Below are 13,987 nucleotides of genomic sequence, written 5' to 3'. Positions count from 1 at the left end.
ATGTATGAAAGTATACTAAAGCCACTAGGCTAGTAGCCTAGTGGCAGGCGAGAATCGACTACCTTAATCACCGAAACACTCTCGTATACTATCTCAGAAGAGGAAAATTTATATGCAATCAATGTATCTCACATGTATAAATTGCCTAAATAGCTTCATTTAATTTTAATAACACTAGGAATGTCTATTATATCATGCATGAAAGTAAACTAAAACGCCTAGGGTAGGGAGCCTAGCGTAAGCAAGGTTCGGTTGCCTAAATCGCCAAAGCTATTACGAATATAATCGGCATATAATTAACTCCTAGCAATGAAGACTAAATAGCTATAGTTATTCATGCTATTTATACCGGGAAAGTCGTTCTGGCTAACTGAATAACTTATGCGTTACGAACGACAGCGCCCATGACGCCTCCGGTTCAGGCAACAGCTCTCCCATTAATTTAGCTTAATTTCAACTTAATTTCACTGTGAGGCAAGAGCTAAAATTTATACAATGTAAAGATCAAATACTCAACTTTCTAGAGGCAGAAGAGACTGGAGATTGCATGATAAATCCAATAAATCCAAAAACAACGAGAGAGCAACCGGGAAAATCACCGAGCAAAATCGCTACAGATAAAGGAATAAACATGGCGGCGACGATAGCGCCATCTAGATACTTAAGGTAGTAACGGAGGAAGGGTACCTTGATAACGGCTCCCCTTCTATTTTTGCCACTTTTCCCCTCGAAGCAAAAACGCTATTCGGGGTGAAGATTGCTATATGTTGTATCAAGATATACGTCCCCTGATATTATGCAATATCCTTAAAGGAAATTTTAAGGATATTCGCGCCAGGAGTTAGAATTCTGGAGACCTAAAGGTAAATTCTCGGGGAATATCACTGTAGTCAAATATACCCTAGGAAGCTACTTAAAGGAACCTTCCATCAGGACGACATGGCTATCTCACCCAAAAATAGATTTTTCGCTTCGCTCAAAATCCGTTTATTGCTAAAGTCGCCTTTCCTTAATACAGTACTGTATCATATTTTAGATCTGATGCCAGAAACAGTTTTCATGTTTATTAAAATGATCTGTACAGGCTTAAACAGTTGTATCATGATTGGGCTACTAACAGTTTTTGGCTGCCAATCAATGTTCTCTCTGGTACCTGTAGAGGTAGGCTTTGTATGTAATGCTTTGTTGAAAAAGAAGTATCTGGCAACCAGATGGATTATTTACAGTTTATGCTGATAGATATCGGTGGCCATCACTAGGTATTAATTGTGGTATTAAATTTTGAAAACCTGAATTTATTAGAATTATTTGTAGAGTTGAGAACGGCACAGTCCATCAGTTCCAGTTGGTTAGGCTCCACTTGCTGAACGAAACATTTTCGGGACCTGTTAGGTTCTGCCAATTTACAACCAAAAGACAGATTTTCTAATATTGTTCTAGTAACTTTTAAGATTTTAATTGCCTATCTAATATAGAGTACTGTAGTATGTTCATTTTATTACCAAAAAAGATTTTACTGGAACATTTGGAAACAAATTCATCACAAGAAGTAATCCAGAATTTTATCTCACAAGTTGTGCTCTCTGTTACTGTACTATATTGTTTGTATTCAATGAGTAAATTTTGTTTATTTTGTCTATAGTTGGATGTGTGATGCTGAAGTTTTGGCTCAGAGTAATTAGATATGATTGAATTAGTTGATTTCAGCCATATTTTCTATTCACTTTCATTTTTTCCTTTCACATCACATTCTTTGAATAAATTATAATTATTTGTTCATTTTTTGCAAGAGCCAACTTCTGATTTGATATTTTTATGCACACGAAAGCTTTCAATTTTCTCTAAATTTTGGATGTTGATCAAGGGATTATTTGCCTCTCGTACCCTTTGTATTTATTTTTTTTTCTTCAGCTCATTCGCTAAATTGTCGTCTGGAAAAAATGATGATAGTTTTTGTTATTACCAACCTGTTCTGTGATGGATTATTATGTTATGAGCTATCCTACCTATGCATCAAGAATTCATTCAGCTATTTCTACAAAATGCTAAGTTCATAAGTCTAGTGTTTTTATCTTGGGAATATACTGGACATGCCCAGCTATTGCAAATTGCTTACATCAAATTCCCAGGTGGTAATATGCATTGTGATTGCAGGAATAGAAATAAGTTGATATGAGACATAATCTTGAAAAGAACATACTGCACCTTTGATTGTCATGAGGAGTTTTGTTGAAATGCATAGTTTGTCTTTTTAACTGATAAATTATTTTCTAGTGCTGGATGTTTGTTCATCTGTATCTATCTATCTACCATGGCACTTTCCCCAATTTTATGGGCAGCTAACAGAAAGAAAGAACTAAAACAGATTTTTCTTCTGTTTGTTGATGGTTATCGAAATGTTCTCACTTCTTAATTTTAAACTAGATTCCATTTCTTAGAATGTTTATTTTATGAGCTTAGATATTTTAGCCTTTTTTTATGGTAGAATTTTGTCTTTCAGAGGTTACTCAGAAGCTGTAAAAAAGAAGAGCGGAAAAACTTAATTTCCGGCTACGAGATGTTAACAGACCCAAAGCAAATGGGGGAAAGATTTAAATTCTTTGCTATGTTCCCTGGAGTTGTCAAGTCCTTTTTGGTTAAGTATCCACCTGCAGGGTTCTATGTTGAATATGATAGAGAGTAATGTTGCTGTAAATATTATGAAGTTTAAAATAGTACAGTACAAAAGTTTTTATTTTAATACAATTTTATTAATACAACTGTAAATAAAATCTTAATTTTATTCTTATTTTATGAAGTTGGTGTTACATTATCAAATGAACTGTATATTGTAATTTATTTCAAAAAAGACAAATTTCTTGTATCTTTTACCAGATTAACTAATAGAATAATGGTACAGTATTTTGTAAAAATCAAACCTTTTATTTTGGCAGTATCTTATACAGAATTATTTTAAAATGTTAAGAGATAAGTGTTCATACATCAGTACTGTCTCATTTTCAACAGTCTTCGTTACCTCTTTGGTGGTGATCCAGTGATCGCCGTCAAATTGTTGGTAGTTATTTAGCTATCTGCTTTAGTGCGCTATGTTGTTGAAATTTCTTTACAGCAAACATTACATTTATTATTTCACCTTTAACTGCACCCAGTTGTTTTCATTTTTATCTTTGACTGGAACATAGTCATTTCATAGCTTTCATCATTTATTTTTATGCTAGTGAATTAATTAGTTTGAACCAGTACCTTTTTTAATTGGATATGGAAACATGTCATTGGACCTTTCGGATCCACTTTTTAAGTAAAACTCAATTAGTCACATTGACTAACCCAATTAGTTTATAAATTTCACTCTCATATTTTACATTTACAGTAAATACAAACAGTTTCCAGTCATACCATCTCTTAACACCATTATTGTGTTTCTATATTCTATCTAGGGGTTGTGGTCTCTAAACTTTTTAATGTAAAAATGATTAGAGAGGTTATAAAAACATAGGAACTTTTAAAATTTTATGAAGTTGACTTTATACTTTACAAGATTTGAATGACATTGTTTTATATTTTATAAGATTTGAATGACACTAACTGGGTTGTACTTTGACCGACATATTCCATGATTAAAGATTGGCCATTGAAAAGTTCCCCTTCATTTACTAGGGATTTTAGTGTCACATCCATAGCACCTAAATGAGAACCATCACTAGCACGAAAGAGGACTAATTTATCTGCTCCAACCACATTGTTACGATTTGGGACCTGTAAGTAAATAAATATTAAATTACTTTATACATGATTAGCTGCTAACTAAGATTTTAAATTATCTATTAATTGGTTAATAGAAAATAGGACTTGAAAATTTAACAATTATTTCAATACTTGGTCAAAATTCATAGTTAAGTCTTGAGTAGATTAAGCTCTTTGACTAAGGATGGATAGCAAATAGTATCAAATAAACACTAGCCAGACCAGTTTCATGTGCCCAAAATTACCTCGGACCACAATTTGGAAAAACCACAAATTTTAAGTAATTTGTATTTTTCCTAACAGTACTTACCTCGAACTACTTTCTCAGGAAGATATGGGATCTCCTCAATTACCGACCAATAATTTTGCATAGTTCCCCTTATCTCCGTTACCTTATTCGGAAGGATACTCGCCATGGGGCGACCCGGGGCCAGCGCGTGAGGTCGCGCTTGTTAGCTTGCCAGTAAGCGTCTGGTTGCGGCGTAGATAACATCTCGCCACTCTCTCTCACTTAGCCCATCCGATCATCTTGTGTACCACGTGTCCCTTTGTGTTCTCCATCCCTTGTGTCCCACGTGTTCCCGTTGTGTTCCTCACCTTTCTCTTGTGTCGTTTGCGTGTTCGCTTTTCACGATGCAATCCCAGCGTCGCTGTGCCGGGCCCCAAGCTGGTAAGTCTTGCGGAGACTGGCTCTCTAGGCCCGAGGTTGACCCCCACATCTTGTGCTCCTCGTGTCAGGGGAATAAGTGTTCCCCGACGTCCACGTGTCTTGAATGCGAGTCTTGGCCGGAGCTGCAATGGACCTTGTTCTCCAAAAAGAAGAGGCATCCAAGAAATCTCCGAAGAAGACGGGCCTTGCTTCGCCGCTAATGTCGCACTCGGCGCAATCAGAGAAAGGTTCTCCTTCGCCTTCCCCTACCCAGGGTAGGGGACAAGGCAAGTCCATTTCGGGGAAACGGCCCATTGCCGTTCCCCATGAGCCTGATGTCGGGGAATCTGTTGATAAGGGGCCTACGCAGACGAGTGGGGGGGTCTGCTAGTGTGGCGGAAGTGTGTTTAGTGGATGAAGGCCTGGTGCCCGCAGGACCCGTCTCAGGTGAAGACCCGGTGTGGGGGAGGCTCGAATCAGCGCCCACCCCCACGCCCAGGCAGTGTTTTTCAGGTTCAGCTGGTTCCGGGAGTGGTCGGGACAAAGGAAGGCGGCCCACGTGCTCTTCTGACCCCGACTACATCGTGTGGACGGCGCCTAGTACGCCCTTCAGGTCCCCCATGAGGCAGGAGGAATTTGAAGGATGGTTTGCCTCTCGACCCGCTCACCCATGAGCTATGGTTCCGCTGGACTTCACGGAGCCCTTGACCTCGATTTCCAGACCAAGGACCCCTAGGAGGCTCGTAATCCTCTTCCTACAGCTCCTATTCGTCGGACAGTTCCAGTGGACGGGATTCCAGGAGGAAGAGGAAGCGTTCCAGGAGGAGGAGACCAAGCTCCCACACCAGCCCGGCCAAGAAGAGGTCGAAGTCCTCGAGGAGGTACGGCGGACTTCCTCGAGGAAGCGGTACATTACTGTAATCGACACCGTACCCTTCCACAGTGTCTCTTCGGCTCCGTTCGCTAGGCGGGTGCATCCGTTGGCGCACTTTCAGTTGCCCCGACCTAGTAAGTCAGTGGCTCCACCCATGTGTCGGGAACTTCCGCTGGTTAGACCCAGCGGCTCAGTTCCAGGAACTTTTGTCGCAGCAGCCCCAGCGCCATCCGGATGATCCCAGGAGGGGGTAGACCCATGACGGCTACCTCCGCCCCGGCGGCTCTACCCGTGATGGAGGCAGCCGCTCCAGCACCCAACCAGGAGGGGAGGGATGCCGCCGCTCACGGATCGCTCAGTGTTCGATGAAGCCTCCGACACGGAGGTACAGATCGTGGAGGATCTTTTGGGCTCGGGCGAGTGCTCTCTGGACGAGGTCTCGTCTTATCGTAAGGTGTTAGCGCTCGTCCGTCACCATAGGTTAAACGAGCCTCAGCCAGCATCAGAGCAAGCTTGGCTCTCGGGTCTGGGCAGGATGGTTGACAATCCTGTCCAGCAGAAACCATCTCTAACCTTACCGTTAGCACCCGATGTTGTCCTGGGAATGGAACATGTAGACCGTTTCGTGTCAGGCCCGAAGAACTCTTTAAGGGCACAGGGTTCCTTCAAGCTCCTGCCAGGTCTCAGGACCCAGAAGAAATTCTATGTGCCTGACAGCCGGCACTCGGGGCCCCGCCCATTGGAGGAAGCGGTCGCTAACAAGATCCCCAGATTGTGGCAAAAGGCTAGAATTCTGTCTTTATCCTGTAGTATCAGTCATTCCTGAACACACTCAATTGATCACAATCCTCAGATTGTGACAAAAGAAAAGAAATGTCTTGATCCTGGAGCACTACCCAGGTACTCCATCCTCTGCTTGGATATAAGCCTAAACTTTTCCGATTGAACAAGATCCCCAGATTGTGGTAAAAGGCAGGAATTCTGTCTTTATCCTGGAGTATCAGCCATTCCTGGACTCTTCCAATTGATCACAATCCTCAGATTGTGGCAAAAGAAAAGAAGTATGTTGATCCTGAAGCAACTAACTACTGGCGGACGAAGGATCAACCAATCCTCGAGATAAAACTAGGGTGAACACTTGGTATGGTGGTAGACCGAAACATGGGGCTTTCAACTAGCCAGTTCTCCCCGAGGACACAACATAGGTACCAGAACCTGGAAGGCAACATCCTTCCTGATGGCAGACTGTATTGTACTAGCCGTTTCCAGTTGACTTCTTCACCAGGTAGAGTCAACTGTGAAAGCCTGGAGTGCCATGACTCAAGAGCCAAGAACATTGTGCCATTGTGCATAAGACTTCCAGTGGGGTCCAAGCGGTCACCACTACCACGATAAATCGTTGGGCAGAGTAGAACTTATGTTGTGTAGAGAGCAAGAGGCAGGCAGGATCTTTATCAATTGGCTGGAGTGTAAGGAATTCCTTGAACAAGAGAGCTGGCAACTGATCCTTTCTAAAGCCCCATGATGGTGGAGTATGAACTTTAGAAGAGTGTCGATGCACCAATCAATATCAATAGATCTAATCCCTCCCTCGATAGGTGCCATCTGGCCTCATGACGCTAATGATTGTCAATGAAATCACTAAGTGCAAGGACCTTGGAGAGCATAATTTGGAACTCTCTGCTTTCACCAGCACAGGACTAGAATTTGGTACTTGCCTTACAGTTGATGTCCTGGAACTCCTCCTTCATGAGGGGGAGATCTTTGTGTATTTCTCCTCCTCCTCTTTAGTCTTTGTGAACTGGACCAAGAATGGAACCGGGGTAATACCCTGTAGTGGAAGAAGGAACAATCAAATAGTGATCGGACTTACCTTGCCACTCGTGCTCTCAAAGGCTGAAGAAGTACAAGGTGCCGTGGGCTCTAGAATATGAGTGAGTGTGGCACTGAATGGCGCACAGTCGAATCACTAGTTCCAGTTTCTGAGTGGAGACGAGCTTTACTGAGAAGTTGCCTGTTCCACTTCCTATTGCACAAATGCATTGGGAGGTCTCTGTGTGTGTGTGGAAAATTCCTGGAGCTTTTGAAGCTCTTGTGTTTTAGAACAGTCTCAGCAGGTAGGAAGATGTAGGGGCATAGAAGGATCTCAACATGCGTGTACTGGGACTGCTAGGATGAAATAAGTGACTGTGGCTTTTAGGTCACCAGGCAACTAGATCCACATGTCACATGAACGTCTACTAAACGGATGTAGAGGAATTAGTTGCAGAGATGTTGGATAGTGTTTACGCTCATGATGGAAGATCTCAATGCTGGCAGTGAGTATGTTAGGTCCTGTACAAGACCAAGCACCGGCAACACGCGTTTGAGCAACTGTAGTGTACCAACAACCCTTTCGAGGGGATGGGTACATTGCCATTATGATATTATTTGTTTTGTGAAAATAGAACACATACCTGTAACCTTACACCGACGTTATGGAGATAAGGATATCCCTCCCTAAGGAGCTCTTCTGCTTTGTGATAAGGGGAGGGGGGAAGGATGCGTGGTAACCCAACTACAGTGGAACCTCTACATCCGAACGTATCTACATCCGAATTTTCCAACATCCGAAGTAAAATTCGAGCAAATTTTTGACTCTACACCCGAATTTTATTTCGACACACGAAGTAAGCAATTTTCGTCGTACCGGTTGCTTCCGAATTTTTCGACACGCGAAGTACAATTCGAACACGTTCCTACTCTACACCCGAATTTTTTTTTCGACACCTGAAGTAAACAATACTCGTATGCTTAGTCGGTGCTCATAGCGCCTGATGTGTTTTTTATTTCCGCCAATAGAAGGCAGCACTTCAACCTCGGAGGGACCCTCAATTAGCGTGGCTTGGGTCAGTCCTCTGTTCTCGTTGGCTTTGTGTGGTTTTGCCCTGTGCGTTCTGCTATTAATTGTGTTTTAATCGTGATTTTTTACATTCTTCCTTTTACGGTATTTTACGAAAATCATGGGTCCTAAAAGGCTTAATTTCGCAATTGGTAGTGGTAGGGGTGAGAAAAGGAATAAGGGAATGCTTTCTTTAGAAGTAATGCAAGGAATTATTGAAAAGCATGAGCGTGGCGTCCGTATGAGTGAACTTGCAATAAGTTCCGCGCAAATAAAAGAGGTGTTAGGAAAATATCAAGACGTGGTCGACTTCATCGACAAATACCATCCAAAGAAATTGCAGGTTTGTCGTGTAGTTGCGCAGTTTGATGATGTTTCCCTAACTTATTTTCGAAACATTCTGAAAAGCTGTACCAAGCAACTTTCTATTGATAACTTCTTTAAAAAAACTACGAAGCGAACTCGTGATGAAGAGGAAGGAAGTGGTTCAAAGAAAACAGCAAAGAGTGAAGAGAAAAAAATTCAATCAATTTTAAGTGTAGAGAGTGAAAGTGATTAAAATTAATCATCAAAAAGAAAAAGAAAATGTAAAAAAATATATAAATTATAGAAAAAAAATAAGATATGTTAAAGTTCACTTAGTGTAAGTTAGAATAAGTTACGGTAGTGTACGTTTATCGTAGTTAACCTCTCTACCTCCTCGCCGCCCGTCCGTCTCCTCTCTGGTAGCAAGACTAACAACACCTGCGCTGGAGTTTCTAAGGTAAAGTGACGCTAAAAACCCGTTTCTTATTTATCGTTTTTTGCTAATTCTTCTTATTTACATGTCTATTCTTCTTATTTACATGTCTATTATCTAATTTAGTGTTCATTATTCTCATGGGAAAATTATGTGTAGTAGTTTATTAAGAAGTTATCATAGGTTTTTGGGCTCAACCACGGATTAATCCTATTTCAATGTATTCTTATGGGAAAATTCGTTTCGACATCCGAACATTTTCTACATTCGAAGTTGGTTCTGGAACGGATTAAATTCGTATGTAGAGGTTCCACTGTATTCCAAACCCCTAACAGAATGGACGCATGGTAAGGTAGCACTCGCTAAAACACACACAACAGGTTCAGGAGAGGAGTTGTCTAGTGGAGACAAGCGAGTTAAGCCACGCACATGCTCAGGAAAGCAATTGCATGCAGGTAATAAGCATGTGGTAACCCACTTGTTCCAAAACCCTAATAGACGCCAGCGTGCGTTGGCTATAAAGTATGTTACAACAAAAGCCTCAGGAGAGAAGGGGTTGTCTGTTGGAGACAGGAATCAAATCATGGGCATGCTCAGGGGAGTCGACATGCTCAGGTGAGTGTGTGCAGACATGAATGCACTTTGTGTTGAGAGGCATGTTGCTTGGTAACACAGGGATCCTTGTCTTCATTACATGCCATAATAGTATGGCACTTCTAGGAGGAGTGCGCATAGTAACACGCCTGTAATGAGGATAAGTCAGTTCGTCCCAGAGGAAGAATGTGAGAAACATGTTAACTCTAAGCCTGTCTCTTATAACAAACCAAAGGAAAAAAAATATCCAACAATAAAACAGTAAAGTCACAGTATGTTAATACTGGTTGTGGCCAAAGTCAAAAGTGGCTTGTGGAGGGTGGGTGGGATGCACTGCCTGTTGTTAACCATCTACCTTGCTAAAAATTGGATGGCTGTTCCAGCTTGATATGAAGACATTTCCTATTTTAAAGGACAAAGGTCTGTATACATATAGAAAAAAATAGATATAATACGCATCATGACTGTTCATACATATCATATTCACAGAACCCAAGTCATGTATCGATATAAGATTTGCAACATGTTTTAATCATCACTGTATTTTTATATACAACAGAAATACATCATGTAGAGAATAACTAAGTTTATGAATACACTTAATATTACAAAACCATATTTGTCTACATTCAGCAGCTAGTAGGAAATTTTGAGATTAGCCATATGTAATAATACCTTGTAAAATTTTTCCTAAAAAGAAATACATAATATAAGCCATTGAAACTTTATGCCTTTTAAACTTTTGTATGTCAGATATATTTTTTTTTTTTTCAAAAACAATGATAACTTGAAAAGCATAGATAAATTTTTCTCATTTAAGTCAAGAATGCATTAATACATTATATTGTAATTCTTTGTGAGAATATATTATGAATTAAAAAGCATATAAAAGCAATAAGAAGTCTTTTAATTTGTGTAATGATGTAGAATGTCACTTATTTCATTAACCAATCCAAAACTTTGAATTTACTGTGTGTGTAAATAAAGAAAAAGTTGTACATAGAAAAGGTCCTGTAACTCTTTGGTGGTAGTAAGTATCCTAACTGGTGGCGGTACCTTGCCCCAAAATACCATCAAATGCAGTCAAACAGAAATCAGAGCATATATTTTTTCTAAATAATAAAATTATTAATAAAATGAGAATTAAATGAACAGTAGAGAGGCTCTATTTGAATGAAGGCAAAATGCATCGGTTTAAATATGTTGCCACTCGGCACTTCGTAACTAGACGTGCAATTAACTTGTGTAAACAAACTGTAAATAATACATGCAAAGTAGTAAACACATTATTCCACATAACCACCAGCCATACCCAACCTTCATAAAGAAATTGGGCTTGGATACAATAAAAACTAATTTGGGTATGCATATATAGAGTACTTGGCTCACCTTTGAAATGGTAGCAATTGTATCTATAGATTTGCCAATACTCCAGTGATGTGAAACATAGACAGCTTGGGTAGGGACCGAGTGCGTTTTAGGAAGAAACACAAGAAAGTACAGCCTCTCATCTTGTGGTAAATCTCCTTGACCCAAAGATTTCTGTTTTAATTTCATTAACTGAACCTGTGAAGGCAAAATAAATCTCAATTGTAATTTGCCACGGATAATTCCAGGACACGAAGTCCATTTGTCAAGATAAAATACCATTTGAAATTTGCACATTTGATAAAATAACATTATCATCATTATACTGATTAATTTCATAAATTGCATATACAGTAATATTGTATATTAAACAATATTCTTGGTATAACTTGATAATAACAAAGTGATTACTTGATATAAAAAAAAATTGTATACCCAAAGGTGATTTCAAAAGCCATTTCTGGAAGTTTGAATTTTGAGGTAAAGAATACACACACGAAAATTAGTAATAGAGAAAAGAACATAACCTGATATATAGCTAAAACAATTAGATATAATCCATCCAGTGTGGTAAATTTAAACACCGTTTCCCAGTCAATACTTTATGGGATTACAGTATGGCTGTTAAATAATAACACTAGATTAAATGATAGCAAATTAACAAAGTTATAAATACAGTAATATTCCTCTTTATGGGAGTTTAACCTATGTCAGTTCTGGCATGTTTTCCCAACCTTACATCTGTTTCTATGTTCTAAAACGATGATTATTTCCTGTGCTATACAGTACTATACTTCATATGGCAGCTTTTAAATGTAGGCATCATGTTTTTATACAATAAAAGCAGGTTATAAGTACTTTTCGTATTCTATGTATATATAGAGAACATAAAGTAACTTTAAGGCAAAAATCCAACCTACTTCGAAAAACTATATAAGTACCATTAAGGCGAAAATCTGTCCTATATCGAAAAATTATGCAAGTAACTTTAAGGTGAAAATCTCTCCTACATCAAAAAAATATATAAGTAACTTTAAGACAAAAATCTGTCCTACATTAAAAAAATGACAAATTCGTAGATAATTTGTATTTTTCCTAACTACAAACCTAGGCTATTTAATAGGGGTATTACTTTGGCGTAGCTGAAATGACGAGCCATTAAAATTTAACGAGGGTTTACTACCCACACCGCTAGTTTGCTTGGAGGTAGGACTTCCAGGGGGATAGGACTGGCGGGCAAGTTTGATTAAATAGCTAAGGTTTGTATAGTTAGGAAAAATACAAATTATCTACGAATTTGTCATTTGTTCCGTAACTGACATACAAACCACGCTATTTAATAGGGGTGACTCACCCATTAGGAAGAGTGGACGTCCCAGCCAGTACTGGCTTTTGGCTTTGCCCGGGGGCTCGTTATTTGAGCGTGTCAGCACCCAAAAAATAAGGAGTCCCTGCACCTCACTAGAACCTTGCTACACAAGGACTGCGGCCTACGCAAGCTGTGTGTGAAGGTATGATGAAGTGTGACTTGTCCAAGGAAGTTGACCTGAAGTTCCTTAGATGGAAACTTAGACTAGGACTCTCCCAATATCACCACGTCAGGGTATGGGGACGTGACAGTATTAACTTAATACGGTACTAGGAACACAAGGGAACATGGTTTACCTGCAGTGGTTTGAGGTCAGCTATGCAGAGAACCCAGGATGCTGCTTTCCCCAAGAGAGGGGATGATGAAGAAAAGAATAAGGGCCAGTAAAACCTTTTCACTCACGCAGACTAAAACCAGGTAACAATGCCCTCAACCTTCTGCTACTTGTCCAATAAGGAGCTTGAGGTTTTAAACCAGCTGTTGTGCAGTCACCACAGGGCTGATAGAGAACGTATCGAGGCTCCTGTGGGTCACGTCTTGCAGGTAGTGGGCTGTGAAGGTTGTCTGCCGCTTCCACACCCCAGCTTGAAGGACTTGCGTCACTGAAAAATTCTTTTTGAAGGCCAGGGACGTAGCTATGCCCCTGACATCGTGCTCTAGGGCGACGTGACGGAGGGTCTGGATTCAGGAAGAGATGAATCACCCTACGAATCCATGCTGAGATGATGTTCTTAGTGACCCTCCTCTTATTCCTCCCTGTGATAACGAATAAAGCTGGCACATGAGGACGGACTGCAGCCGTTCTTTCAAGATATAGCCTCAAGCTCCTTACTGGGCATAGTAGGAGATGGTCTGGGTCATCTGTTACAGAACGGAGACTAGAAACCCGGAAGGAGTCGAACCGAGGGTCCGATACTCCCGGATTCTGAGTCTATTGCACTCAGGGACGAATCTGAACGTTACCTCCCCCCATTCCCTTGAATGGGCGATGTCATACGAGAGACCATGAAGTTCGCTAACACGCTTGGCCGAAGCCAAAGCTAGTAGGAACACCGTCTTCCAAGTTAGGTGGCGATCTGAAGCCTGGCGTAATGGTTCATAGGGAGGTCTCTTAAGAGACCTGAGAACTCTTAACTACGTTCCATGGACGAGGTCTCACTTCCGACAGAGGGCAGCTAAGTTCATAACTTCGTATGAGTAGGGAAAGTTCCAGTGAAGAAGAAATGTCCATTCCTTTTAGCCTGAAGGGTTGATGAGGCTGAGCGATAGCCTTTCACTGCCGAGACTGAAAGGGGCATTTCTTCCCGCAAATACACGAGGAATAGTTGGAATAGTGGCATCGAGTGGAAAGATAACCCTTCCACGACACCAACCACAGAAGACTTTCCACTTTGCCTGGTAGACAGCTGCGGATGACTTTCGCAGATGTCCAGACATCCTGACCGCAACTTGCAGTGAAAATCCTGACCGCAACTTGCAGTGAAAATCCTCTCTCAGCGAGGAGATGCAGGCTTGAAGTCGTAGTGAAGCTACGGCTTTGTGGAAGATGTTCGCATGTGGTTGTCTGAGTAGCTCTCTCGGTAACTCTGTTAGGAGTTGCAGAAGGTCCGAAAACCATTCTGCGTGATGCCATAGCGGAGCTATGAGGGTCATCGAAAGATTGACCGATGTTCTGGTCTTGTTGAGCACCCTCCTCATCAGACAGAACGGGGGAAAGGCGTAAACGTCGATGTTGTCCCACCGTTGTTGGAAGGCATCCTGCCAGAGAG

The 13,987-nt window shown here is 40.8% G+C and overlaps 2 protein-coding genes across 3 annotated transcripts in view; one reads left to right on the top strand and one right to left on the bottom strand.

The window, feature by feature from the left end:
* Positions 1-2,854, top strand: part of LOC137650465 (protein arginine methyltransferase NDUFAF7, mitochondrial) — a 93,795-nt gene extending 90,941 nt beyond the window's left edge. For both annotated transcript variants that reach the window (XM_068383693.1, XM_068383701.1), the window contains exon 10: positions 2,501-2,854. In XM_068383693.1, the coding sequence (XP_068239794.1) occupies positions 2,501-2,683 (183 nt within the window). In that variant the 3' untranslated portion in view covers positions 2,684-2,854. The remainder of the gene's footprint in view (positions 1-2,500) is intronic.
* Positions 2,855-3,497: 643 nt separating this feature from the next.
* Positions 3,498-13,987, bottom strand: part of LOC137650482 (AN1-type zinc finger protein 1-like) — a 64,894-nt gene continuing 54,404 nt past the window's right edge. Inside the window, exons 4-5 of the mRNA XM_068383712.1 lie at positions 10,871-11,047; positions 3,498-3,756 (exon numbers count right to left, since the gene is read on the bottom strand). Coding sequence (XP_068239813.1) covers positions 3,556-3,756; positions 10,871-11,047 — 378 coding nt within the window. The 3' untranslated portion in view covers positions 3,498-3,555. The remainder of the gene's footprint in view (positions 3,757-10,870; positions 11,048-13,987) is intronic.

The sequence above is a fragment of the Palaemon carinicauda genome, chromosome 1 (genome assembly GCF_036898095.1).
Source record: "Palaemon carinicauda isolate YSFRI2023 chromosome 1, ASM3689809v2, whole genome shotgun sequence".
Lineage (NCBI taxonomy): Eukaryota > Metazoa > Arthropoda > Malacostraca > Decapoda > Palaemonidae > Palaemon > Palaemon carinicauda.
Note: the sequence above shows the minus strand (reverse complement) of the source record. Positions and strands in the feature narration are given on the sequence as shown.